General features: G+C 33.0%; 1 protein-coding gene across 1 annotated transcript; it reads left to right on the top strand.

The window, feature by feature from the left end:
• Nucleotides 1-5,874: 5,874 nt before the first annotated feature.
• Nucleotides 5,875-8,562, top strand: LOC129907699 (uncharacterized). Its single transcript, XM_055984023.1, has one exon. It carries the CDS (start codon nt 5,928-5,930, stop codon nt 7,785-7,787), a length of 1,860 nt encoding a protein of 619 aa, XP_055839998.1. The 5' UTR covers nt 5,875-5,927; the 3' UTR covers nt 7,788-8,562.
• The last annotated feature ends 18,613 nt before the right edge of the window (nt 8,563-27,175 follow it).

Genomic DNA, 27,175 nt, shown 5'->3' with positions numbered 1-27,175 from the left:
AGCAGACTGAAGTCAAGGCTAATAATCCAGTACCTACATGGAAACGACAATCATACACTCCGCAGCAAGCCGTTAAACAACACCAAACTTGAACAAACTCACCGAGCAAAAATATAAATTTAAATTAATTCAAAATATTAACTAATTAATTAAATAAAAAAAAAAGAAATTTACAGAAAGAGAAATACAAACATGTTAGTTGTATTGAAATTAAAAGATAAAAAAAAGATACAACATAAGCACTGTTAAAAAAAAAGATTTTATTTAACCTTTTTTAAATAAACAAAAAAAAAGAATTAATTGTAAATTGTTGTTAGAATTAAGCTGTAAGAATTAAATAAAGAAAAACACTCCAGTCCCAGAGACCTGGCTTGAGCTTCCTAAGGGGGGAGGAATGTTATGCCCACATTACCTTACAACCTAACCCACTGTTCCTACTGCATACTAACTATGCAGAATGGCAGTTGTGTGTCACACTTAATGTGACGCAACGCTCAGTGGGCCAAGCCAACTTCCAGAATGCAACTCAGTAGGTCAAAGCTGAGTAATGCATTTTGGAAGTTCTTAAAGAAGTTCCAGGTTGGTCTATGGAACTGCAGAGAGTCCGATTGTAACCATTAATCTGAACGGTTGTTTCAATAAAACGTCATCGAAAGAATACTTTAACATATGTAGGTATATATCCGAAATAGAATGTAAACAGATATAATATACCTATACCTACTAGAAAAGTATTTATATTGAAAATAAGGACTTCATGTGCTATAGGGACAACGACTTTAAAAACTATGAGCAGCATTAAGCTCTGCGGTACTTGAGGTTTTGCTTTATTAATAGAGGTGCAAGGAAGAAAAAAGTGCATTTCAGAGACATCTCAAATCGTCGGTATGCTGCCAAAACGCACTAAGTCATATTTTTAGGATTTTAAGATTTAAATGCAAAACGGTTCAGAATGATGATATCAATCTAGTAAAATACCACACTAAGAAATATTTGGCGTACTTTATGAATTATTTGAGGTATAGTTTTGCACGAAGTCAGAAAAAACAACTTTAATACAGGCATAACGCACTAAGTTGACTTAGTGCTTTTTACCTGTAACTCGAGAAAAATTAAATCAGTACTAGTTTATAGCAAAAGAAAGCATTAATGAGACTTAGTGCATTTTTCCTGTCTTCAAAACAACATTTTAAATTTGAAAAATGACTTACAAAGTATCTTGTGAGGTAAATGTAAGAAAAAAGCGGTCAAATGTAAATAGATTAATACAAATTGTAAGTTTATCATCGAGTAAAGACGACTTGAATTCTTTATATGAATCTTAATAACCTTTTAAAAATGAATTAGAATTCTCGTTCTTAACTGGCTTCAAATTAAATGTTTTTGATACTAAAAAAATTAACCGGGAATACTTCAAACTTAATATGAATTTGACCACAATTTTCGAAGCTTAAACGTTTTTAAGAGCTTTCGAAGAGAGAGAAACCCTGTTCCTAATTATCTGCCGGTAAAAAAATGGCCAAGACTGTACAGGGTACACCGAACCTCTTAAAAAAGCACAACTAAGAAGAAAGACATGATTGATATATGAGGTGTTCAGAGTAATAATGGGTTAAGTCCATTTGAAATTTGTGCATTATTTTGAATTTTGAAAAGCATTTTCTCAAAAAATAAAGGAACTTTTGAAATAAAGGTTTCGCAGATTTCTTTCTTGTACATTATTTTATATAGAACAAAACCCTTAATTTTAAAGACCTTTAAAAATCCGACTTATGTATAGAGAAGTGGACTTCACCCTTTATTATTCTGAACGCCTCATTTGTAAGAAAGGTGTTATTCCTGAAATTTTTCATTCTTGGTTTTCATCATTACCATCACAATGTTAGACAAAAGATTTCCTTCCAGAACTAGATGTATTAGATGATAGAGATTATTTTAAATTGCTTCCATTTTTAAAGCCTTCTTTTATCAGTTACTTGTTTTTAATACTTCTGCGTTGTAAAATTTCTGATTTAACTAGGTATAATTTAGATTTTGTCTTTACTTTTGTGCTGTAATGTTGTTTCCTTTAACTTCATATGCCAGAAAAGTATTCATTACGAACAAATAATTGCAAATCATTACAGGTAAAAGGCACTAAGTCATGGCTTTTTCTACTTTTGTTCACATAATTATCATTTTGGTTTTTCAAAAACCAAAAAAGTTTTTGGAAACTAATGTCAAAATGTTGAGTTTGTATTTAAAGTGATTATCTCACAAATAACAGTTAACATTGAATTTTCACAAGAGAAACAATCTTAAAAATCGATTTACTCAAAACTATGTTTTTTGACTTATTGCATTTTGGCTGCATAGCAACGAAATGTTGTGTTTAATTAATGGTTCTTGTCGTTTGTTCCTGCCGCAAGTATCTTGACCTCATTCTCGGTCGCAAGTACCGATCTGACACAATATGGAAGTGGGTGTGGCTCATAAATATGTACACTTATTGATCTTCTATCGAACACACAAGATCAACAAGTCGACCGTCGCGTCGGTCGCGGGCGCGCGCCGCTTCGTTCAAGCGCGCTGTCTTGAAAGAAGTGAAAAAAGGTTGCGGTTTTATTGTTTTATTTTTGTACACTTATTGATCTTGTCGCTTCGTTCACGCGCGCTGTCTTCAACGAAGTGAAGTGAAAAAAGGTCGCTGTATTATTGCTCTTGTATCGATCACACAAGATCAATAAGTCGACTGTAGTCATGGGCGCCTCTTCGTTCACGCGCGCTGTCGTGAACGAAGCGAAAAAGGGTTGCTGTGAGTTTTGTTATTGCACCCGCTCGCAAAAACACCTGCTGGTCGAAAATTATTTTTTTAAGGCGCCATTGTTCTTCGCGAAAAAAACGGTCGCTGTTTTATTGTTTTATTGCTGTATACTTATTGATCTAGTATCGAGCACAAAAGAACAACAAGTCGACCGTCGGTCGCGGGCGGCGCTTCGTTCAACCGCGCTGTCTTGAACGAAGTGAAAAAAGGTCGCGGTTTTATTGTTATATTTTTAGTTTCTTTCATGTTTCATAGTCATAGAATGGCTTTTATATTTTGTTAAATTTTTTTTTTTTAATTTTTTTTTCATGTTTATGGTCATATTTATTGTTTTATTCTTTGTTTTTAATCTATTTTTTTTACTACTTCTATGTAATAAGATACTATTTTTAAATGTTTAATTAATAAATAAAAACGAACTGTGAAAATTGAAAATTTATTTTTTTATTTATGTCTTGGTATTGGAATGTCGTACGTGCGCCTACTTTGTCGTACGTGTATGGGATGAAAAAAAAAGTTGATTTTGGTGGCGTTTACGACAAACTGATTTTGGGTAAAAACCCCGATCATTTGAAAACCAAACTAGATGTGACAATTTTGACAACATAAATGAAGAAGATAACGCACAAAATATTCTATTAAAAATTGAAAAAAATCTATCGGCCAGTTTTTTTTTTATAGAAGCTCAAACCTTAAAATTCCATTTCCCAAAATTCCAAAATTGGCCAAAACGGGCGACGAATTGCTTTGCCATAGCACCCTCTCATTCACACCAACCACGTACAATCGCAGCCCGTGTTTGACTATAGCACCCTCTCAGTTATACTTTAGGAATTTTACTCGTACACATTCCAATGCACAATTGCTTTGCCATAGCACCCTCTCATTCACACCAACCACGTACAATCGCACCCCGTGTTTGACTATAGCACCCTCTCAGTTATACTCATGCATTAAGATAGCACCCTGTTGGCATCCTGTGCACCCTCTGTCCCAGAACATACCAAAACATATGTAGGGTCGCCGTTTTCATATTTGAACAGAAACACCCTATTTTCTAAAAAAAAAATCTGTACTTTGTTTTTCAAGAAAACAAATAAAATTCAAAGACGGTAGTAGCACGTTTATCCGGGCGAGAGAATTTTGTTTGGTTTCCAAGGGAATTGTTATTAAAAATAAACAAACTGGAAAATTTTTATGGAAAATTTTCAGTTTGGATTTCAGTTTTGATTTGAGTTGGAAGCTTCGTTTGAAATTTATTTTTTTTTAAAACTAAATACTAAAAAATAAAAAAATACTCCGGATATACCTAAGTATAAATATAATATACAACCAAATTGCCGTCTTGCCATCTTCCAAGATCCTACGATTTCTTAATTACATTTTACCTATACCAATCTAATGTGTTCGCTATAAACTGTTCCTATTTCGGATACCTATCTTATCTATGCTTTACTACCTTCAATCAAGTCAATCTAGTGTTGTGTTAAATTAGATACCTACTTAACTATAATTTTAAAATATTTAGCATTATGTTCTAGTCTTATTTTTGCGTTTTCTTAAATCTAATATATATCTTTCCATTTAAATAATTTTGCGAATTTCATAATCTTTTAATTTCCTAATTTTACTTTTCTTTGTGTGTTATTATATTTAATGTGTTCAATTTCTAACTTACATACCTACCCTTTTTAAAAATTTCATTTACCTACATATACCTATCTAATTTCTGTTCTAATTTTTTTTATATTGTGACCTTCCCTATTTCATTCATAATTTCTTTCGCGTTCTCTGTTCAATATTTTTTTTGTGTGTGTTGCTATTTTTTTTTTTCAAACCTTCCAATCGTTGTGTTTAGAATTCATCAGGAGATTCACTCGGGTTGTTGTGTTTGTGTATGCGTACTTTTTCTTTATTTTACAGGTCAACTATCCCTCTACGTGTGCGCACAAGTATACGGATACAGACAAAAGGTATGTGAATGTATGTAATTTTGGTTTTGTTTTGATTCTTCTCATTCGTCTTTTTTTGAATAACCCGAGGGCTTTGACCTATTTTTCTTTTTTTTTTTTTTGTTTCAATTTAATTTTGTTTCTTTGAAACGTGAGGACATTGACCTCTGATTTTAATTCCATTTTTGTGTCAGCTGATTGACTATTCGAAATTCAATTTTTTTTTTTTTAAATAGGTACTTTTAATTTCTATGAAATAATTTTGCACACAAAATATTATTCAAAGAGGGAAGGATATTTATATATGTATATATGTAAATGTATGTTTGTAGTTATTACTTTAAGAATTTTCTTCATTGTTGAATAAAAATTTAAGTATTTTTAAAATGAAGAACTTTGTTTGAAAATTTTTAATTTTACTTGAAGCAAGATGAGAGCTTAATTCTTTTTCAGTGGGGTGACTGGTGGCTGTGAAACGAGGAGATTCTTGAAGGCATGAGACATCGCACACTGGGGCCGGTTGTATGGAGAGCGTGATCAATATGCAAAATTGAGAATAACGGTTTCTGCAATTTTTTTGTTGTTGTTGCAGAGTTGACATGATTGTCTATCAACCTGTAAAACTTTCAAGGTCGGAGAGGCATTAGGCTGCTAGAAAACTAATGGTAAATGTTGTCTATTGGTAAATATAAAGATCGGTTGTGTTTTAATCGGGCAGTTAAAAGTAAAAAAAAAATAATATTCAGTGGGTTAAAAAGAGAAAGAAAAAATGTCATCTATTAATCAAGGTTAGTAGATAATGAAAAAGTTTTTTCATAAACAAAAATAATAAAACTCGCCGAAAAAAATAATAAAAAGTGCAAATAGCCATATAAAAAGTTTAAAACTGTTTTTTTCTAATTTGCAACAGAGGCTTTTGAAATTGAGTACGTAGACTTATAGTATAGATATTCTTTTAGTAGAAACAAAAGCTAGAAGTGAAAGCCTTTGTTGCAATTTTAAGTTTTTTAATTAATTCTATAAAGAAACGAGGTTTTGTAGGTTGAAAAAAAAATTTTTTTACAGATTCTTCAACCGAAATTGTTATTAAAAAAAAAGTTTTAGTGGATAAATTTATTAGTAGTAATTCCAAAGATTTCGAACAAAAATTTGATCATATTATTGACTATGTTATGGAAATAACGGCTTGTCCTACTGAAAACAGCAACAAAATTAAAAAGGAGCTCCGGAACTTCAAGGCCCAGCTACGTAGTAAGTGGATTATGTATTCTAAGCACAATGAACGACTTGTAGCAAATGAAAAAAGTTGGTTGGAACAAACTTTTGTGTTCCAAAAATCAATTGTTCCTAGGGTAGGGATGGGAAGACGTACGTTAGAATTTGAGGAATGCAGTGATCAAACTAAACGTAGGAAAACTGCTGCCTTGCGCTCTGAGAATCCGGCAAGTGCCTTGGCTTTTGCTGCTCAGATGTCTTTCAGAGCTGCCGGGAAAATTCAAGAAGCAGAAGTTATAAAAAAAGTTTCACAGTCACATAACTACGCAAAAGATTGCCTTGATTTAACTCTTAATTCAAAAATTAAAAAATTGTCTCCACGAGAAGCACTTTCAATGATCATTGAAGCTCAACTCTCTAGAAAGCAGTACGAAATCATCAGGAATATTGCTAAAGATCTGTTTCCATCGTATAAAATGATTCAAGCAGAAAAGTCTTTATGCTATCCTAATAACATTTCTGTTAGTGAAACTAAAGCTGAGGTGTCTCTTCAGTCGTTGCTTGATCACACAGCCAATCGCTTACTTAATTCACAGCAAAATATTTTTGAACTTTGCACTGTTAATCCATCTGACGAGATTGTTTTAATTTCAAAATGGGGGTTTGATGGCAGTTCCAGCCATACGCAGTATAAGCAAAAGTTTATATCTGAATGTTCTGATGATAAATATATGTTCTTAACTTCCCTAGTACCTTTACGCTTAGTATTAAATAAAACGAATGAAATCCCAGTTGTCTTGTGGCAAAACCCTAGACCTTCCTCACCCAGATTTTGCCGACCCATTAATCTTGAATACGCAAAAGAAACAAATGAACTTGTGAAGGAAAAAAAAGAGAAAATTGATAACGAAATCAGAAACTTAATAAGTTCAGTAGTTAATTTAAATGCTTGTTCATACAAAGTCACTCACAAACCCATATTTACTATGGTTGATGGGAAAATATGCAATTCCTTAACTGATACAAATTCCACGCTCAGATGCTATTTATGTGGCGCAACGTCAAAAGACTTTAATAATCTTGAGTTAGTTAGCCAAAAAGAAACACAAAGTGATTACCTGTCCTTTGGCATTTCTGTACTGCACTCATGGATTAGAACTTTTGAGTGTATACTGCATCTTGCGTACAAATTACCGATAACTTCTTGGCGTGTCAGTAAAGAAAATAAATTTATCGTTGAAGAGAATAAAATTAGAATACAGGCAGAATTCAAGAGCCAAATGTCTCTCATTGTGGACAAACCGAAGCCTGGTTTCGGAAATAGCAATGATGGTAACGTAGCTCGAAAGTTTTTTCAAAACTATGAAGCGTCTTCAAAAGTTACAGGAGTAAACCCAGAGCTAATCAGACGATTTTATATGATACTACAAGCAATATCAAGCGGCTTCAATATCAACCTTGAAAAATTCCAAAATTACTGCCAAGACACTGCTCGTTTATATGTAGAATTATATCCGTGGATGCCAATGACCCCAACTGTACACAAAATCCTTATTCATGGGCCTGAAATTATCAATAACGCTTTGTTACCAATTGGCATGCTAAGCGAAGAGGCGCAAGAGGCCCGTAATAAGGACTTTAAAACATACAGGGAATATTTTAGTAGAAAGACATCCAGAAAAGATAATATAACTGATATTTTTAATCGTTTATTTATCTCATCTGATCCATTTATGAGTCTTATGCGCTCATTACCTGTTATAAATCGAAAATCATTCGACCTTGAAGTTGTGAATTTATTAGAAGAAGAACGTTAAAAAATTGTACTTTTTTTACCTTCTACTTTGTAATTCTAATTGTAAAGTATGAATCTACATACGAGTATACCTATTTTTTAAATGAATTAATAAAAATATTAGTTTTATATAAATTGTATTTCGTTTTCATTTATTATACACCCATTTTTTAAACGAATCCCACACATACAGACTTTTGAGCATGCTCTCCATACAACCGGCCCCAGTGTGCATCGTTGGTAGACGAGTTATTCTAATTTTCTTTTGTCATAGGGGCTGTCATAAATATATTGAGCGCTTGACGGCCATGGTGCTTTCAATATGTGAAGCTGAGGGTGGGTAGCTCAGGGGTGTCATTAACATCTAAGACACCGAGTGCATCGAAAGGACGAGTAGGTAAATCAGTTCCAAAATTCTAGGTTCATCTTCGAGCATTTTTAATAATTTTTTTTTGTAAGTGAAGTAGTTTAATTTTTCAATCCGTTTTGTCTGTCTATGTCTATTTTTATTTCAGTCCTAGTTTGTTTTAACTTTTGGAATTTTGGTTTCTTTTGAGTAGGTAGTAATTTTTTTTGTTCGTTGTTATTTTTTTTTTTTTTGTTGTAAACAGGCATAAAATTAACACGGTAGTCCGGCATGGCAGGCCAAAGAACCCACCCCACATCCGGCGAGCTTCAGCAAGCAAACAAGTATGCCTGGCCTGGTCCTAGCCTACCGGACACTCTTCTATCCGCATTCTTGTGTAGGATCAGTACCTACAGGATAGAAGAGTTAATAAAAATTTTATACCGTTACAGATGGCGCCCAACGTGGGGCAATATTTCTTTAAGGTTACCTTTATACTCTTTAGATTTTTGCTCTAATTTTTTTTTTTTTTTTGCTTTTTCGGTTTTCTATTAATTCTTGAAATTTTCTTTTCGGTTCATAATTGTTTTTCGTTTCTCTTTCGCGATTTAATTTAAAAAAAAAAATTTTTACTTATTTCTACATGTTTGAGGATGAACAAACAATTTTTGTTTTCCTCGGGCAATGTTTCTTATTTTGGATTCTCTGTCCAACAATAGATATAAGACACTGTTGTTTGTTGCTGAGTTTCTAGATTTATGAGCATTGTTTGAGGATAGGGAATTTCAGGTGTCTTTCATTGGAATTTCATCTGATCAAATTGCTCTTGATTTTCTCTAAAAAGTTTAAGAGTTTACAAGTTTATGTGGCTACTGTCCAGAAGAGGAGTTTTGACACCGCTTCGTCAGTTGCTGTGGACGCATCCTTGGAATCTGTTAAACAAACTCGATTTTTAGCTTAATGTCCTTATGATGAAAGCTTGATTTTTGCTGTCCGGATTAGGGAATTGTAGTATCTAGTCGTCTGTTGCTGCACTAACTTTTGCAAACATCATAAGATGCATTTGGTTGAAAATTGAATCTGATGAACTGAAACTTCTTTCGATGCACAAATGGTTCTCATTCTTTCGGGATCTCAAAGTTCTTAGAAGCCATTAGTCACTCCATTGTATTAATGATTTGATTTTGTTAAATTACAAACGAATATTTAATATATTAGATTCTTTGATTTTCTTGGAAAATTTTAATTTGAATTCAAGATATTTTGTTAATTTAGTATCAAGTTTTCAAATTCTATCTTCACTTTTTTCTGTGTTGTTTTTCCTATCACGCGTAATATTCATTTTTGGTGTTTTTTTTTTTTTTTTTTTGTTCAATATGGAGAATTTGGAAGAAAATATTGGTGGGCTATTTTCAAATTCGAGAAAATCTGCTCCTGGAGCAATCGACGAACTTCCTCACAGTTCAAATGGTTTAGGTGCAAGTAGATTTTCTACAACCAACCCATTTTCAGGATTTAGAGGTAGATTACCTGTTCCCCAATTTAATCAAAATAATACAACGGACATGACCAAACAAAATTTCCCTAACCCAAAATGTGCTTCTACTCCGATTTCTTCGAGAAATAATATGGTAGATCTTGATGGTCACATTAATAAAATAGTAACTTCAAATTTAGAAGCTCAAAACAAAGTTCTACTTCAAAGTTTAGAAACGAAATTTGAAAATCAAAGGCAGATTTTTCAAACGGAATTTGAGGGGTTTGTTCAGCGAGTTATGGAGTCTTCGTTTCCCTCAGGTTTAACTGAGGAAATCCCAATTTCAATTCAGAGCAAAAATCATCAAAGACCTATAAATATTCAAAATTTTGAAAATATGCGTCTTAACGATCAAAGACCACATCCACCAAATAATTTTAGCCTAGATAGAAATCAACCCAAAATATATAATGAATTTAAAAACTGGGGCGTAAAATTCGACAACAAGAAGATGTCAGTTAACGACTTTCTGTTCCGTCTAGAGCATCTTCAAATGTCCTATGGTGTGGAATGGGAGGAGGTGCATAAAGGTTTTCACCAACTTATTGACGGGGACGTTACAGAATGGTACTTGGTACATCAAAAGACGCATAAGGGACAAGACTGGTTGAACTTTAGACTTGCTCTTATAGAGCATTTTGGAAGTCTAGAAACGGAGGACGAACTTGGACGGAAACTTGATGACAGGAAACAGGGTTGGAATGAATCCTTTGACAACTTCTACTCGGACGTACTTAAACTTAACTCGAAATTGCGAACGCCACGAGGACCAGACAGACTTATTTTCTTGTTACGGCAGAATGTACAACCTTGAATCGGAAGCAAACTGTTGACCTTTAAGACATCCAGTTTGCCAGAGATGGTATACACCTGTCGTAACATTGAAAAGTTTAATAATGAACACAGACGTAGACAGGCAGACCATGACCAACGATACAATGCCAGAAAAGTGAATGAACTCGGCTCTATGAACTTTGATGCAGCCTACGAACAACGCATAGACGCCGTCAACTTTCCAGAGCCGAGAGAGGGAGACAAACAACCGGAATGTTGGAACTGCAGGAAAATTGGCCATAAATTTCGAAAATGTCCTAGTGCGAAAAGTTCCCTGTTTTGTTACAATTGTGGACGACCGGACGTTATTTCTACAAAATGTTCTTTTTCGGAAAACCAGAGGAGGAGCAATTGGAACGCCGAAGAATATTGCTCCCCAGAACAGAGACCGGGCAATCCGTTCAGGAGACAGTAGACAATAAACAGATAAAGACTTTAATACCGGATGTACAAAATGACAAACAAATACAAATACTTAAAAGACAAACTCAACAGGATCAATCTACACTACAGAAACACAATGCACCTACTTCACAAGAACACAACACACCTATATTACAACAAGACATTACACCTACTTTACAAGAAAACAATAAACCCACACTACACGAACGGTTGTTGAATTACGAAGAAGCACGTGCTCGTATTTTCAACTCCGAACTCACCCAACACGTTACAAGTTGCAAACTATCAAAACTACGTCAGCGCTTTGGTGACAAAAAGACATTACACAGAGCTATATCATCGACAACTTTGCTAAATATTGACGATCCGAGGCCCTACGCAAAGGTTAAAATTTGCAACAAAGATGTGTTCGGTCAGTGCCGGCTTAAGCACTACCGGCGCCCCTGGGCAAGATTGCAAGTGGCGCCTCTCAAAAAAAATTGATTTTAAAACAATTTTTTTAAATCACGAAAAAAAAGCAACAGCAGATTATGTCTTACCTCTCATATACTTGTTAATGCATTTATTAACAATGTGCAGTTTATTAAAGTACATAAGGTTAACTTAAAAAAAAAAATTAAGTAATCATGTAATTTAGGCTCAATTGACACGTTTACCTTTATATCTGACTTTTTTGTTTAAACACATTTAAAGAGTAGGTACAGTTGGTTTTATTTGAACAATAATTTTTCAAAAACTTTTTCAACTAGGTACATTAATTTAGTTTTCGATTGGAATCACTCAATGATTCACTCATTCTGAAACCCAATAAAAAAGTTTGAATCGCGTCCACCCAATTCTGAAATTTAATATCTGTATTGGTGAAAAATCAAATAATTTTTTTTTGTTTTTTCATTTGGAGAATAAAAAACTTGCAGCAGGCTTCTGAATGATTCCGGACGGCCAATTGAAAACGACATACATTTAGAAGTATTAGGTTTGCTCGTTGTGAGCTCTAGGGCACTCTGGGTAGCTCCGAATTCGTTGTCCAAGACATAATAAATTCGATGCTGGCTGATGAAACTAAAGCTCTGAGGTGTTCGATGAAAAATGAAAACCCGAGAAACTCTGATTTTTTTGACAGTTAATTGACATGATTTAGATTGCCCTGGAGGGGGGAACAACGAACAGACCTATTTTTTTATTCTCACACACGAATGTAGTGCTTATGAGAAATGGACAAGCTGTCAATTTTTGGCTGGATTTTGGGTTTACGGGATTTTGGTTTTTTGGGATTTTGGGATTCTGGGTTTTCGGAATTTTGGGGTTTCGAGTTTTTGGGTTTTCGGGATTTAGGGTTTTCTTGTTTTGGGCTTTCTGGATTTTTAATTTCGGGATTCTGTCCGTCTCCCTTCTGTGAATATTAGGCTTGCCTAAGTCTTTCAAAAAAATTGGGGCGCCTTGTTCTTCAAAGATGAACGAAGATTTTGGACACCATTGTCCTTCCGGAAGCCAAACAAATTAACCCAAAATTGGGGGGGCGCCTTCATTCTTCAAAAATTTAGGACAAACAAAACGAGCGCTGTTGAAAATGTAAAATAGAAAAAAATTGGGGCGCCTTTGTGAAAGTAAAAATGAATAAAACATCGATTGGAAAGACTTCGTTATTTATATAACTTTTGCAAAAGTTCGGGGCGCCTGCGGCGCCCCTCAATTCTTGCGCCCCTGGGCGACGGCCCAGGCTGCCCCCCCCCCTAAAACCGGCCCTGTGTTCGGTCTTCTCGACTCCGGAGCATCAATTAGTTGTCTCGGTTTAGATGCTTTGGAATTTCTTCGGGAAAATGGAATTTCATAAAAAAAGCTATCGTTGGGGGTCAGTACAGCAAGCGGCCAGAAACAAGATATTATTGGCTCTGCAACTGTAAGTTTTGAGTACAAGGGGTTGGAAAAACAAATGAGTTTGTTCATAGTACCAACACTAGAACAAAAACTCTACCTGGGGGTTGATTTTTGGAAGCTGTTTAACCTAGCTCCACAAATCATTTCTGAGTTGAATCCTCAAACTACCCAAGTTGCACAGACAGAACCGAATGCTCATCAATTGACATCGGAACAATTAGTAGCTTTGGAAAAAGCGAAAGCATTGTTTCCTTCCTATGCGGTACATGGTTTAGGACGGACAAATCTTGAATGCCATCACATCGACACGGGCGATGCAGTCCCTATTAAACAAAAACACTATCCGGTTTCTCCAGCGGTACAAAAACTTCTTTATGAGGAAGTGGATAGCATGTTTCAGATGGGCGTTATTGAAGAGAGCGACAGTGCTTGGAGTTCTCCTGTTGTTCTGGTAAAGAAGTCAAATGGGAAACACAGACTCTGCCTCGACTTCAGGAAGGTCAATAGCGTTACAAAGAAATATGCTGGTCCGGTTCCAAATATAGAAGGTTTGCTAAGTCGTATGACAAATTCACATTTCTTCACGAGTGTGGATTTGAAGGACGCCTTTTGGCAGATACCGTTGGATGAAAGTCAAGGGAAAAGACTGCGTTTAGCATTCCTGGACTGCCGTTGCTTCAGTTTACCGTCATGCCATTTGGTTTATGCACCGCTTCACAACGTATGTGTAAACTAATTGACAAGGTAATACCGCATGAGTATAGAGAGAATGTTTTCCCTTATGTCGATGACCTGTTAATTGCTACCCCTACTTTTGATGAACATATGCGGATGCTCGAAATAGTCGCTACTCGGTTGAAGGAGGCTGGACTTACTATTAACTTAGATAAGTCTAAGTTCTGCTTCAAGGAGTTGGATTATCTTGGGTATGTCGTGGGTGAGGGATGTTTGAAGACCAACCCGGCTAAGGTTTCGGCAATAAAAGATTTTCCAGTTCCCAAAAATTCTCGCCAGACGAGACGATTTCTTGGTCTTTCTGGTTGGTATCGTAGGTTCGTGAAGAACTATTCCGGTCTTGCGGCACCAATCACAAATACCTTGAAGACGGGAGTCAAGTTTGAGTTTGGTGAAGATGCTGTTCAACCAACTCAAAGAGGCACTTACAGTCGCACCTGTTTAAGAAACACCAGACTACACAAAACCATTTAAGATCCTTTGTGACGCCTCGAGTACCGGCGTTGGCTGTGTTTTATGTCAGGAGGACGATGATGGTGAAGAGAGACCCATCTACTATTACTCCCATAAACTCACTAAATCAGAGCGAAACTTTTCTGTTACTGAACAGGAATGTTTGGCTGCGGTTTTGGGAGTTAAAAAGTTTCGACCTTATGTGGAAGGGCATGCTTTCACGATAATAACTGATCATGCAAGTTTGAAGTGGTTGACGAACCAGAAGGATCTACATGGTAGATTGGCACGATGGAGTTTGAAGCTTCAAGGCTTTGTTTTTAAGATTGAGCACCGTAAAGGTAGTCAGCACGTTGTTCCTGACGCGTTATCGCGAGTATACGCTGTTGACTGCCTTTACAATGTGTCCATCTTGGAGAGCCCACATGATGTGCTTCACATTGACCTTGATGATTTAAGTTTCAAATCCGAGGAATATGTGAAGTTAATCGAGACAATCAGGGATAATGGAGATCAACTTCCTGACCTTCAAATCTCTGAGGGTTACGTGTACAAAAAAGTTAAGCATTGTACAGGTAACCCAGTCGAAGATGACATGGTGTGGAAACTTTGGGTTCCATCGATGTTGACCGAGTCCTTGATTCTTCTCGCTCATCAACCCCCGAAAGCTTCGCATGGTGGTATATCTAAGACTTTGTATCGTCTTCACGAAAGGTTTTACTGGCCTAATATGGCGGCTGAAGTGAAATCTTTCATTGCGAGTTGCGACGTATGCAAAGTCTCGAAAGCACCCAATACCATATTAAGGCCGAAAATGGGACAGGCGTTTGTAGTAGAATGGCCATATCAGCACATCTTCATCGACTTTTTGGGGCCATATCCACGGTCAACGAAGGGACACACACACATTATCGTCTGCTTGGATCAATTGACAAAATTTGTACACATTCATCCTCTTCGACAGGCTACGACTGAGAATACGGTGAGATTCCTGGAAGAACAGATTTTCTCAGTGTTTGGAGTTCCGGAAACGTGTTTGTCTGACAACGGCAAACAATTTGTCAGCAAAGACTTTGCAAAATTTTTGCTATCATATGGAGTCACTCACGTCAAAACTGCTGTCTATTCACCGCAGGCAAACGCGAGTGAAAGGGTGAATCGGTCGATTTTGAGCGCGATCCGATCCTATTTGGAGAAGGACCAAAGGCATTGGGATAGACATCTATCTTCAATTGCCAGTGCGCTTAGAACCACCATTCATTCCGCAATCGACATGTCTCCATATGAAGCATTGTTTGGTCAGTCAAAAGTTGAGCACGGTTCGGACTACAAACTACTGAGGAATCTCAACTCCATGAACAACCCGGAGTTTCAGCTGTTGCCAAAGTCATCGAAGATGAATATTATACATAGCCATCTTAAGCAATCTCTGGATCGTGCGCATAAAGTGTATGAAAAGACATATAATACAAGGAGTAAAGATGTGCGATTCCAGGTGGGCGATGTTGTGTACAAACGAAACTTTGTGCAGAGTGATGCTTTTAAGCGCCTAAACGCTAAACTCTGTCCAAAGTTCGTTAAGGCTATAGTGAAAAGTGTTCAGGGGAACAGTCTTTATGAACTTCAGGACATGAACGGCGTTTCCTTGGGTACTTTTCATGCCAAGGACATAAGGACCTAAACATTTACCAATAAATATACACTAATACATAATACCAATAACACACAAACAAACAAAAACAGAACACTATCACAAATAACAGACAACAGGCAACAAGAATTGAATTAGGGCTCCTTTTCCATTCCACACCTAGAACACTGGTGTTCGTCGGAGTGGAGTGTTTTGTAGGGTCGCCGTTTTCATATTTGAACAGAAACACCCTATTTTCTAAAAAAAAATCTGTACTTTGTTTTTCAAGAAAACAAATAAAATTCAAAGACGGTAGTAGCACGTTTATCCGGGCGAGAGAATTTTGTTTGGTTTCCAAGGGAATTGTTATTAAAAATAAACAAATTGGAAAATTTTTATGGAAAATTTTCAGTTTGGATTTCAGTTTTGATTTGAGTTGGAAGCTTCGTTTGAAATTTATTTTTTTTTAAACTAAATACTAAAAAATAAAAAAATACTAGAAAAATAAATAGATATTGAAAAATAAAAGGAAGGCAAAGAAGAACTCAATAAAATAATCAATTAAAAGTTCCGGATATAAAATTTAATAATAATTTAAAAAATAAAAAAAAATTAAATTCAAAACATCTCAAGCAAGAAAAAGTATAAAGACAAAAAAAGGAACATATTCCATTCCGGATATACCTAAGTATAAATATAATATACAACCAAATTGCCGTCTTGCCAATTATGCTTACTTGCGGTGCATTTCTTCATACTTCCTGCATCTTCCAAGATCCTACGATTTCTTAATTACATTTTACCTATACCAATCTAATGTGTTCGCTATAAACTGTTCCTATTTGGGATACCTATCTTATCTATGCTTTACTACCTTCAATCAAGTCAATCTAGTGTTGTGTTAAATTAGATACCTACCTAACTATAATTTTAAAATATTTAGCACTATGTTCTAGTCTTATTTTTGCGTTTTCTTAAATCTAATATATATCTTTCCATTTAAATAATTTTGCGAATTTCATAATCTTTTAATTTCCTAATTTTACTTTTCTTTGTGTGTTATTATATTTAATGTGTTCAATTTCTAACTTACATACCTACCCTTTTTAAAAATTTCATTTACCTACATATACCTATCTAATTTCTGTTCTAATTTTTTTTATATTGTGACCTTCCCTATTTCATTCATAATTTCTTTCGCGTTCTCTGTTCAATATTTTTTTTGTGTGTGTTGCTATTTTTTTTTTTTCAAACCTTCCAATCGTTGTGTTTAGAATTCATCAGGAGATTCACTCGGGTTGTTGTGTTTGTGTATGCGTACTTTTTCTTTATTTCACAGGTCAACTATCCCTCTACGTGTGCGCACAAGTATACGGATACAGACAAAAGGTATGTGAATGTATGTAATTTTGGTTTTGTTTTGATTCTTCTCATTCGTCTTTTTTTGAATAACCCGAGGGCTTTGACCTATTTTTCTTTTTTTTTTTTTGTTTCAATTTAATTTTGTTTCTTTGAAACGTGAGGACATTGACCTCTGATTTTAATTCCATTTTTTTGTCAGCTGATTGACTATTCGAAATTCAATTTTTTTTTTTTTTTAATACTTTTAATTTCTATGAAATAATTTTGCACACAAAATATTATTCAAAGAGGGAAGGATATTTATATATGTATATATGTAAATGTATGTTTGTAGTTATTACTTTAAGAATTTTCTTCATTGTTGAATAAAAATTTAAGTATTTTTAAAATGAAGAACTTTGTTTGAAAATTTTTAATTTTACTTGAAGCAAGATGAGAGCTTAATTCTTTTTCAGTGGGGTGACTGGTGGCTGTGAAACGAGGAGATTCTTGAAGGCATGAGACATCGTTGGTAGACGAGTTATTCTAATTTTCTTTTGTCATAGGGGCTGTCATAAATATATTGAGCGCTTGACGGCCATGGTGAAGCATATGTGAAGCTGAGGGTGGGTAGCTCAGGGGTGTCATTAACATCTAAGACACCGAGTGCATCGAAAGGACGAGTAGGTAAATCAGTTCCAAAATTCTAGGTTCATCTTCGAGCATTTTTAATAATTTTTTTTTGTAAGTAAAGTAGTTTAATTTTTCAATCCGTTTTGTCTGTCTATGTCTATTTTTATTTCAGTCCTAGTTTGTTTTAACTTTTGGAATTTTGGTTTCTTTTGAGTAGGTAGTAATTTTTTTTGTTCGTTGTTATTTTTTTTTTGTTGTAAACAGGCATAAAATTAACACGGTAGTCCGGCATGGCAGGCCAAAGAACCCACCCCACATCCGGCGAGCTTCAGCAAGCAAACAAGTATGCCTGGCCTGGTCCTAGCCTACCGGACACTCTTCTATCCGCATTTTTGTGTAGGATCAGTACCTACAGGATAGAAGAGTTAATAAAAATTTTATACCGTTACACATACTACTATGGATTATATGCAAAATTAGACGTGCTTTTTTCGATAGAAAACCGGAAGTTGGCACTTCAAATCCAAATTTAGGAAACTTCGACCATTTTGATATTTTTTTAAATAGTCTTAAAATAAAGCTTAGGTATACAATTTAGAAACTACATGCCAAATTTCAGAATGGGATTTCAAGTCGTTTAGAAGATACATAGGTTTTAGTGAGGGGTCTTCGTGCATGGAAAACCGGAAGTACCCACTTTAATTTATATTTTGCGTAGGTTAGACCATTTAGATATTAATTTTTCTCTGTTCTGAATGGTGCTTATAAAATATAGACACAAAACACAAAATTTGAAGATGGGAAGTGATGTCATTCAGAAATTGCATGTTCTTTATTTCAAACCATATACAACTTATGCGGAAAACCTCATTCCAACTTTCATAGAACCATATTGTTGATTTCAGCTATATTTCTTTCAAAGTTTTATAAATAAACAATGTGTTTATTTCCAAAAACTGTTCTTTTTAGTGAGGCGGCTTTGCATCTTCCGGTTTTCTATCGAAAAAATAAATCTATTTCCGGTTTAGTTTTCATATTTGAAAAGCACGTCTAATTTTGCATATAATCCATCATTAATTTATATAAATTTTTCAAATAAACTCTTCCCACAGTTTTCCAAACCTTTAGAAGCCTATAACTCCGCTATTAGGGCTAAAAAATTCAAAATCCTTCCAGATGTATTTTTTGAATCGATTGAGGAATACATATACCAAATATGAACAAATTTGACGATCCACGACATTTTTCGCTGCTGGTTTCACGTGAAATGCCCCATATGTTTACGGTAAAAATATTTAGCGAGCTCACCGGTATTTCGCCTTGCGGTTTAACTTTCGCTATAAGCAATGCACAACTTCTCTAGAACTTTTAGATAAATGTTTTTTTCTTTTTTTGCACAAATTAATCTCTTTTTCTTATCACGTGTTTGAGTACAGTAACTTTTCTCTTTATTACCACTAACTTTTCCTATTAATTTTTTGCTTTTTTTTCTTTTTTTTTTAGTATATCACATTTCTGCTTGTAACTTAACGATTTTCTTGGCTTTTCTTTTATCTTTTCTTGTATCTGTTCCGACTTTTTTTTTTAGACTTCCACTCGTATTCTCTTTTCACTTCACTGATATCCATATATTATTATATTATTTTTTTTTTCGCCAGGACCGAACACGACGCGCCGTATGCCTTCGAAACTCTTCTGACACCATCTAGTGTTTAAATAAAAGAGTATGATTTCGATCAATGATCGTTTAGTCCGTTTTATTTAGTACAGTTTTCAACTCCAAATAATTTTTATTATTTTTTCTTCGTTATTCAGCCTGACCACGGGCATACATTTTCTAAGTGTCTGAATTTAAACAAATTCCCTTAGAATATTAAAATTCGCATTATATTCATGCTGTGAGTTTTATACATCGACCTAAATAAGGCGTCTTACGGCCATATTATTCACTAGTTTAAAAAATACATCTGGGTGTACAGAAATTGAAATGTCAAAAATAAATCCAAATCCACTATTACACAGAGAAAAGAATAGTCATTTTTGACTATTTTTTAAATATTTTCATGGCTAAAATCGGGATAACTAAATTAAACTAGTGAATAATATGGCCGTTAGTAGATAAGGGTATGACAAATATGACTGAAGAGCCCACCTTAGAGTTGAGGTCACTTGAACTTTAAAATTGAATTATAAATTCAATCGTTCTCCTTAAAATGAAAATAATTTTTATAATTTTTATTGTTTTATAATTTTTTCTTAACTCTTTGAATAAGGCCGTGTGTGAATTGCGTTAGGTAAATAGTTAAATCCGTGCTATATTTTTGACACTATTGAGGTGATAAAAAAATTTTCAGCTGTTAAAAATTTATTGGACTCTAGGACCTGGTTAAATTTGAGTTAAATTTTTTTTGAGTTTGGTTTTGTTTTGTTTTTTTTTTTTTTTATTAAAAATGAGTATCGTGGCAGAAAAAAGGCAGAAAAAATGCAGAAAAAAATTTAAATAATAATCCATACAGCTGATTTTTTTTTATTTACCTCAATAGTGTCAAAAATTTAACACGGATTTAACTATTAAACGCAATTCAAACACGACCAAGAGTGGAGATGGAAATTGTATAAAACAGATAAGGTGTATTTGGACATTGGACTAACGGACGCAAGGAACTTTACTTGTTGGCTTTACTTTGTTCCTTCATACATTTTGTGCACTAACGTAGCCTCGCGCCGTCGCACTGTGAGGCAGCTAAATAGGCAAGAGCGGAGAGAAGTCATTTTTTTTATATGTAACAAATTTCATTAAAAATAACTGTTTTGATTAGCTGATAATACCTATGCTTCACATGATTCAGTACCTTTTTTTTTTAATATTGTTTCTATCACTTTACAATTCGGCATCAAAGTTGAAAGTTTAGCTAAAATTGTGGCCTGTGCGAAGTTCATTATTATAAATTTCGTCCATTATTATAGTGAAAATCAATTAAGAATACAATTTTTTTGCACAGATTTTGTTAAACCCGGTATGTTCTTTAAATAACATTAGTTTTCACTCGATTATTAAGTAAAATAAAAGAAAAAAAACAAAAATAATTGAAGGATAGAGTCAATTTTTTTTAATAACGGTACTTTTTTAATGGGCAAACATTCCGACAGAATTTAAAGTGTTTTTCTTAGTTTAATATCTTCTTTTCTCCAAACTGAGTTAAAAAGTAAGGAATGTTTGCCTAAAATAATTTTTAAAAATAGTTTTGTGTTCCAAAGTATACTTCGATTTACTTAGTTTCATCGTATTTAAGGTCTCAACATGGAATTTTTCCATGCAAAATCGTTTTCAATAGTACATTTAAAAGTATTGACAAAAATTTTGAAGATGTTGAGACATTTTTAATAGAAATATTTCGAAAAATCGTTTGTTAGACACGTCTAAAATATCCTCCGCCTCGCAATTTTCCATTTTTTTTTTCAATCGAATTTTTAGAAAATTTCTTTACATATTCTTGTAGGAAATTGATACTCTATCAAAACCGTTTAAAAGGTATTCGAGGTCCAAAGTTTTAAAAAATCATTAAAAATTCGTTTTTTGTTCTTAATTTTATAAAAAATTTAATAATCAAACGGGCAAGACATATTCTTGTAGGAATTAGATTGCTCTACAAAAAAGGTTTTATATACTTTTTTCATTAATCAAACCATTTGAAAGATATTCAAGGTCAAACTTAAAAAAAAATTATAAAGAAATTTTTTACATTTTTAAAATTTTCTGGTTTACTTAGAATTTATTATTTTCAAATTAGCAAGGTGCATTCTTGTAGGGGCTAGAAATCGATTGCTTTAACTGTTTACAAATCGATTGTTAAAAAATTGATTTTTTTAAAAATATGAGACTGTTTTAAAAATGATAATCTGTAAAGCGGAGGATATTCCCATTAATATTAAGAGCTCATATTTGGTAAGTACATTCTAGAGGTGATTTTTCGAAGTATAATAAAAAAATATTTTAGTTTTTTGTATGTATGTATGTATTCGCATACATACCTAGCATATCTATATATTTATATTAGGGTGGTTCAAAAAAATCGATTTTTTTTTTTTTATTTTGTAGGTACTCCGAAAAATCGATTGCTAGACACCTCTAGAGTATACACACCAAATATAAGCTCATATTAATGGGAAGGTTCTCTGCTTCGCAATTTTCCATTTTTACATCAAGCTTCTAATAAAAAAAATTTTTTTTATTAATTGACTTTTTAAAAAAATTTCTTTACATATTCTTGTAGGAAATTGAACGCTCTACAAAAATGGCATTATTAACTTTTTTCGTTTATCTAACCGTTTAATAGATATCTGAGGTCCGAAAATCGAGAAAAATCTTTGAAAATTCGTTTTTTTTTTAGAAGATATTCGTATCCAAATCGCAATGCATACGGCTCATAAGAAAACTATTGAAATCACTGGGCATTAGTTTGGATACGAATATCTTCTAAACGATTAAAGCAATCAATATGAGGAATTATTTGTAGAACGTTTAAGCCCCACAAAAATATATCTTGTTATTTTGAAAATAATGAATTGGAAAATTTTCAAAAGTAAAAAATATTTTTATAATTTTTATTAACTTTGACCTCGAATATATTTATATCAGAAAAATAATAAAAAAAATCTCAGCCATATATTTTGTGAGTTATGGGCATTTGAAAAAAGTCGAAGAAATGGTCACCCTGTGACGGTTTTCATGTGTCGTGACTACAAATCTTAATTTTTCTCATTTTTTTCATAAATAACCGAGATAAAATTTTTTTTCTTAAGAAAATTAATTTTTCCATATTATTTAAGTTTTTGTATTCTGAAAGGTTCTGAAAGGGTACAAAACTTAAATAATATGGAAAAATTACCTAATAAAAAAGTCGGATTTCTTAAGAAAATAAATTTTATCTCGGTTGTTTATGGAAAATTCTCAACAATGTTATTTCATTTTGATTAAAATAACTTCATTTTAAAATTAATATTAACTTTATAATTCTAGCTTTTGAAAAAAGTATCAATATGAAAAAATTTAGTGAGCACAGCATTTTGAAGGAAATTTAATTTTCTTTTTTTCTTTGGAGCAATGTTTATGTCTATCTCAACCAAAAAAAAATGTACAACTAATGGAATTTTTTTGAAAAACAGGAAATTTAATTCTCTACAAAAAGTTTTATGTGCAATATATCAAAATTTTGCTTGGTTTACGAGGTATATTGAAAAAACCAAAAAGGGGGCTTTTGCACCCCTATCTTCAGTTTCCACCCTCTCATTTAATAGCACTCCGCGGTTTTATCTTCTCTTATAACCCATTGAATTATTCCTGCAATAAAAACCCGTGAACGTCTTAGGTCCTTTCTCAAATACATAATCAATAGCCTATTAATATAACAGAGAAAGACAAAGAAAGAAAGAACAACAGAAACACATACAACACATAACTACGTGGCAGAGAGGGGAGACATCGGTTACAATTCGCTGGTTGAGAATTATAAGGGTGTATACGTATATCATACAAAATACAAAAAATGAGTTTTATACGCCAAAATTTTCGTAATTTCAACGGCTTTCAGATAAATTTTTTAAAAAAATTAGAAAAAAATTAATGGCGATGGTACAGGTAAAAAAGACATACAACTTTCCTGATTTCACATAAATGTATTAATGGTTCTATGTTATTCAAATTGCAACATAGAACCCTTTTACTGATTTTTTTCAAACAAAACAATACATTGATTTAAGTTACATAGAACTTTTTTACGCAAATTTTTCAAAATGAAATCTTATGGAAATGATATGAGTTAGCTCAGACCAAACAAAATTTTTTTTTAGAAATCACAATACTTTGTATCAACTATATGTAACTGCAGTCGATTCTAAATCCCGCTAAATCAAATTAGCAATACTTAAGAACCAAAATTTTAAATAATACAAGTTGTTTGACATGAGCTAATTACACTGGTCAACAAGGTTTTTGTTCCAGAAACCAGGGTATACTTTTCTATAGGCTGAGCTCGAATCCGAAGTCAGAAAAATTCTATCACATCACGTTTTGGAGATATTCCCGTTAGAAAATCGAAAATGCCGATTTTTACCAGTTTTCAAAGTTATTTTTTAGCGTTTACTTATTTTTTTTTTTAATTAAATTTGTAACAGTTTCTAAAAGAATTGTGTCAAAATATAAGATGCCCCAAACACTTTGATTTCAAGTTATGATTTCTCGAGGAAGAAAATAGATATTTAAAAGATTTAAACGGATTTAGAGAGACAAAACTTAATTCTTTTAGAAACTGTTACTGTTACAAATTAAAAAAAAAAATAAGTAAACGCTAAAAAATAACCCTGAAAACTGGTAAAAAGCAGCATTTTCGATTTTCTAGCGGGAATATCTCAAAAACGTGATGTGATCGAATTTTTCTGACTTCGGTTTTGAGCTCAGCACACAACAAACCTATAGAAGAGTATACCCTGGTTTCTGTAACAAAAAAGAAGTTTAATTTTGTTGACCAGTGTTATACTTCACTTTGAAATTTAACAATAAACTGAAATTGTTTAATTTTATAATTTGAAACAAAAGAATAACGAAATGTTGTAAATACAGTGCTTTGCAAAAGTATAATCGCACCATATAAAAATGCTATTTATATAAAACCGAGTATTGCAGCGACACCCTACTATTTTTTATTAAAGGGGATCAAAAAACAAGAATATTGAGAAGAACTACAGTCTCTGAATAAATCGATACATTTATTTTCGCTTACATACTGGATTTAAGGTTAACATAGAACAAAAGTGGGTAATAAGCAACTGAAGATATCTCGGACAGTATAAAAGATGTCTGAAAGATTTAAATAGATTTGAGGGTAATATTTCAAAAACGAGATGTGATCGAATAAGTCCGTCTTTGGATTCGAGTTCGGCCACCGAAACCCTTTGAAAAAGCATAGTTTAGTCTCGGCACCAAAAACCCTGCATAAGTACTTGTGGTATTTAAAGGGTTCTTAAAAGAGAATTTTAAGGTGTTAACATAGTGCTTAAGGAAATGGTCAAAGACATAAAAACTCTTTGTAATGGACCAAACAATTTTTGTTTTCCTTTATACAAACTTCATCGACAGCTTCCGCAACGATGCAAAATTGGTAGTGATTTTAAGGGAGATTTTCATATAGGTAATCAAATCACTAAAATACAAAAACAAATCATTTAGTGCTGCACATATTAGACTTGTATATGTTTATAATATAGGTATCTTTTGATTTTCTGAAAAAAAAATTTCGAGGGGGGTTAAACACTCAAAACCCCCCCCCCTAAATACGGCTATGGCTTTTGCTAAACAGCAAAGAATTTTTGTATCTCGTTCTGTACTCTTTAAACCAAAACTTTTGCAATAATTCTTTCGGGTTACCTAACCTAGATATTCTTACATCCTAATTAAATTAGAGTAATGTTTTTTGTGTGCCAAAAATTGGAAGTGATTTTTTGAAAACTTTTTTTTCATAATCGAGGTTGGGAATTTCATAGTTCGTATTGATAAACCAAAAGTTAAAGAAATACTTAGATTCCTTAACTTAAGGGATGAAATCCCTCTGGAAGACAGCTTTTTCAATAATTTTTTTTGGAAAACTGAAAGCATTTATTAAAATTTGGAAAAATAAATGATTATACTGAAATTATGAAGTAATGATAGAATTTTTTTGAAGTAAAATAAAAACAAAATGGCGGATCTACAGCTCTTTAAAGTTGGCGTCTACAGTTTGCGCCATGCAATGCCCAAGTCAAGAAAATTATTTATAATCAAAAAAGAAATTTTTTTACAATAAAATATATTTATACGCATTGCATGAACCTAAATTTAGTAAAAAAAAGTGTAAAATAAAAATTAGAGGCCAAAAAACGAAAAAACATAATGTTTTTTTTATAAAAAAATTGTTAAAAAAAATATTTATTGTAAAAATTTTAAGTTTAAAATTTTATTTTAAACTTTTAAGTTCATGCTATGTCCAATAAGATAACGAGTAATTTGCATTTTATTTCAAGTCGATAGAAATAAAATTGAAATTGGGTTCGATAGATATTATAAAAATATAAAAGCCACTCATACAACAAAAAAATGTAAAAAATCTACAACTCGAGATATAGTCTTTTTAGAGTCATGATACTCCAATTCGATATTTGAGAAATAATTCACCAAAAATCAGCACGAAAGGTATTTGAAATAATGTTTATGTTATTAGAGAGCATAAATAAAATAACTTGACACGTATCTGCCAAATTTTTGATTTGACTTAGTTTTTGGTTCCTGTGTATTTTTGAAGAATTACAGATTTTTACAATTCAATTCACTGTTTCGGTGTTGTTCTTCAAAAATACACAGGAACCAAAAACTAAGTCAAATCAAAAATTTGGCAGATACGTGTCAAGTTATTTTATTTATGCTCTCTAATAACATAAACATTATTTCAAATACCTTTCGTGCTGATTTTTGGTGAATTATTTCTCAAACATCGAATTTCACGGTTTTGACTTTTAAACGTCCATATCTCGAGTAGCAGATTTTTTACATTTTTGATTTGTATGTGTGACTTATATAATTTAACAATATCTATCGATTCCAGTATCAATCTTTTTTCTACCACTCTTTGTTAAGGATATAGCTTTTTGACCTTTTTTTAAATTTACCTCAGTTTCCCCTTCTAAAATGTCAAATTTCTAAAAATCCTGAATATTCAAATTTTTAAATTTAATTTTCTCTGACATAAATTTTTTTTACACCTCTAACACTTACCATATAAACAGGGTGGCGCTGTCAAAAAAACTCAAAATATGAACTTTAAAGCGTGGCAACCCTATGCCTTGACAGGATGTCGCCAGGCAACCCATGTGCAAACTGTTTCTTTAGATACTACCCTTAAGAAAATATAGCTTTCAACTGGTATAACGAGGTAGATAGGTCGTCCTATAACGGGATTTTTTCCTTTAATATATTGAAATACGAAAATAAGGACTTTTTCAAAAAATCCCCCCGCAAAAACGGTAAGTTAAATTAAAAATTTGACAGATATGTTGCAAGTTATTTAATTTTTTCTAACTTATCAAATAAAAAATATTAAAAAAAAATTTAATACTGATTTTTGGTGAATTATTTCTCAAATATCGAATTGGAGTATCATGACTTTAAAAAGACTATATCTCGAGTTGTAGATTTTTTACATTTTTTTGTTGTATGTGTGGCTTTTATATTTTTATAATATCTATCGAACCCAATTTCAATTTTATTTCTATCACGTTTTGTTAAGAAAATAGATTTTTGCCCTTTTTCTAAATTCGCCTTTGTTTACCCTACTCAAACTTCAAATTTTAAAAAACCCTGAAAATTAAAATTTTCAAATTAAATTTCCTGTGACATAATATTTTTTTTACAACTCTTTGGCTTTGGGTATAAGCAGGGTGGCGTATTCAAAAATAATGAAAAATAAACTTTAAGGCCTGGCAACCCTATGCCTTGACAGGATAACGCTAGGCAACCCATGTGCAAACTGTTTCTTTAGACACTATCCTTAGGAAAATATAGCTTTCAACTGGTATAATGAGGTGGATAGG

Source organism: Episyrphus balteatus, chromosome 1 (assembly GCF_945859705.1).
Source record: "Episyrphus balteatus chromosome 1, idEpiBalt1.1, whole genome shotgun sequence".
NCBI lineage: Eukaryota > Metazoa > Arthropoda > Insecta > Diptera > Syrphidae > Episyrphus > Episyrphus balteatus.
Note: the sequence above shows the minus strand (reverse complement) of the source record. Positions and strands in the feature narration are given on the sequence as shown.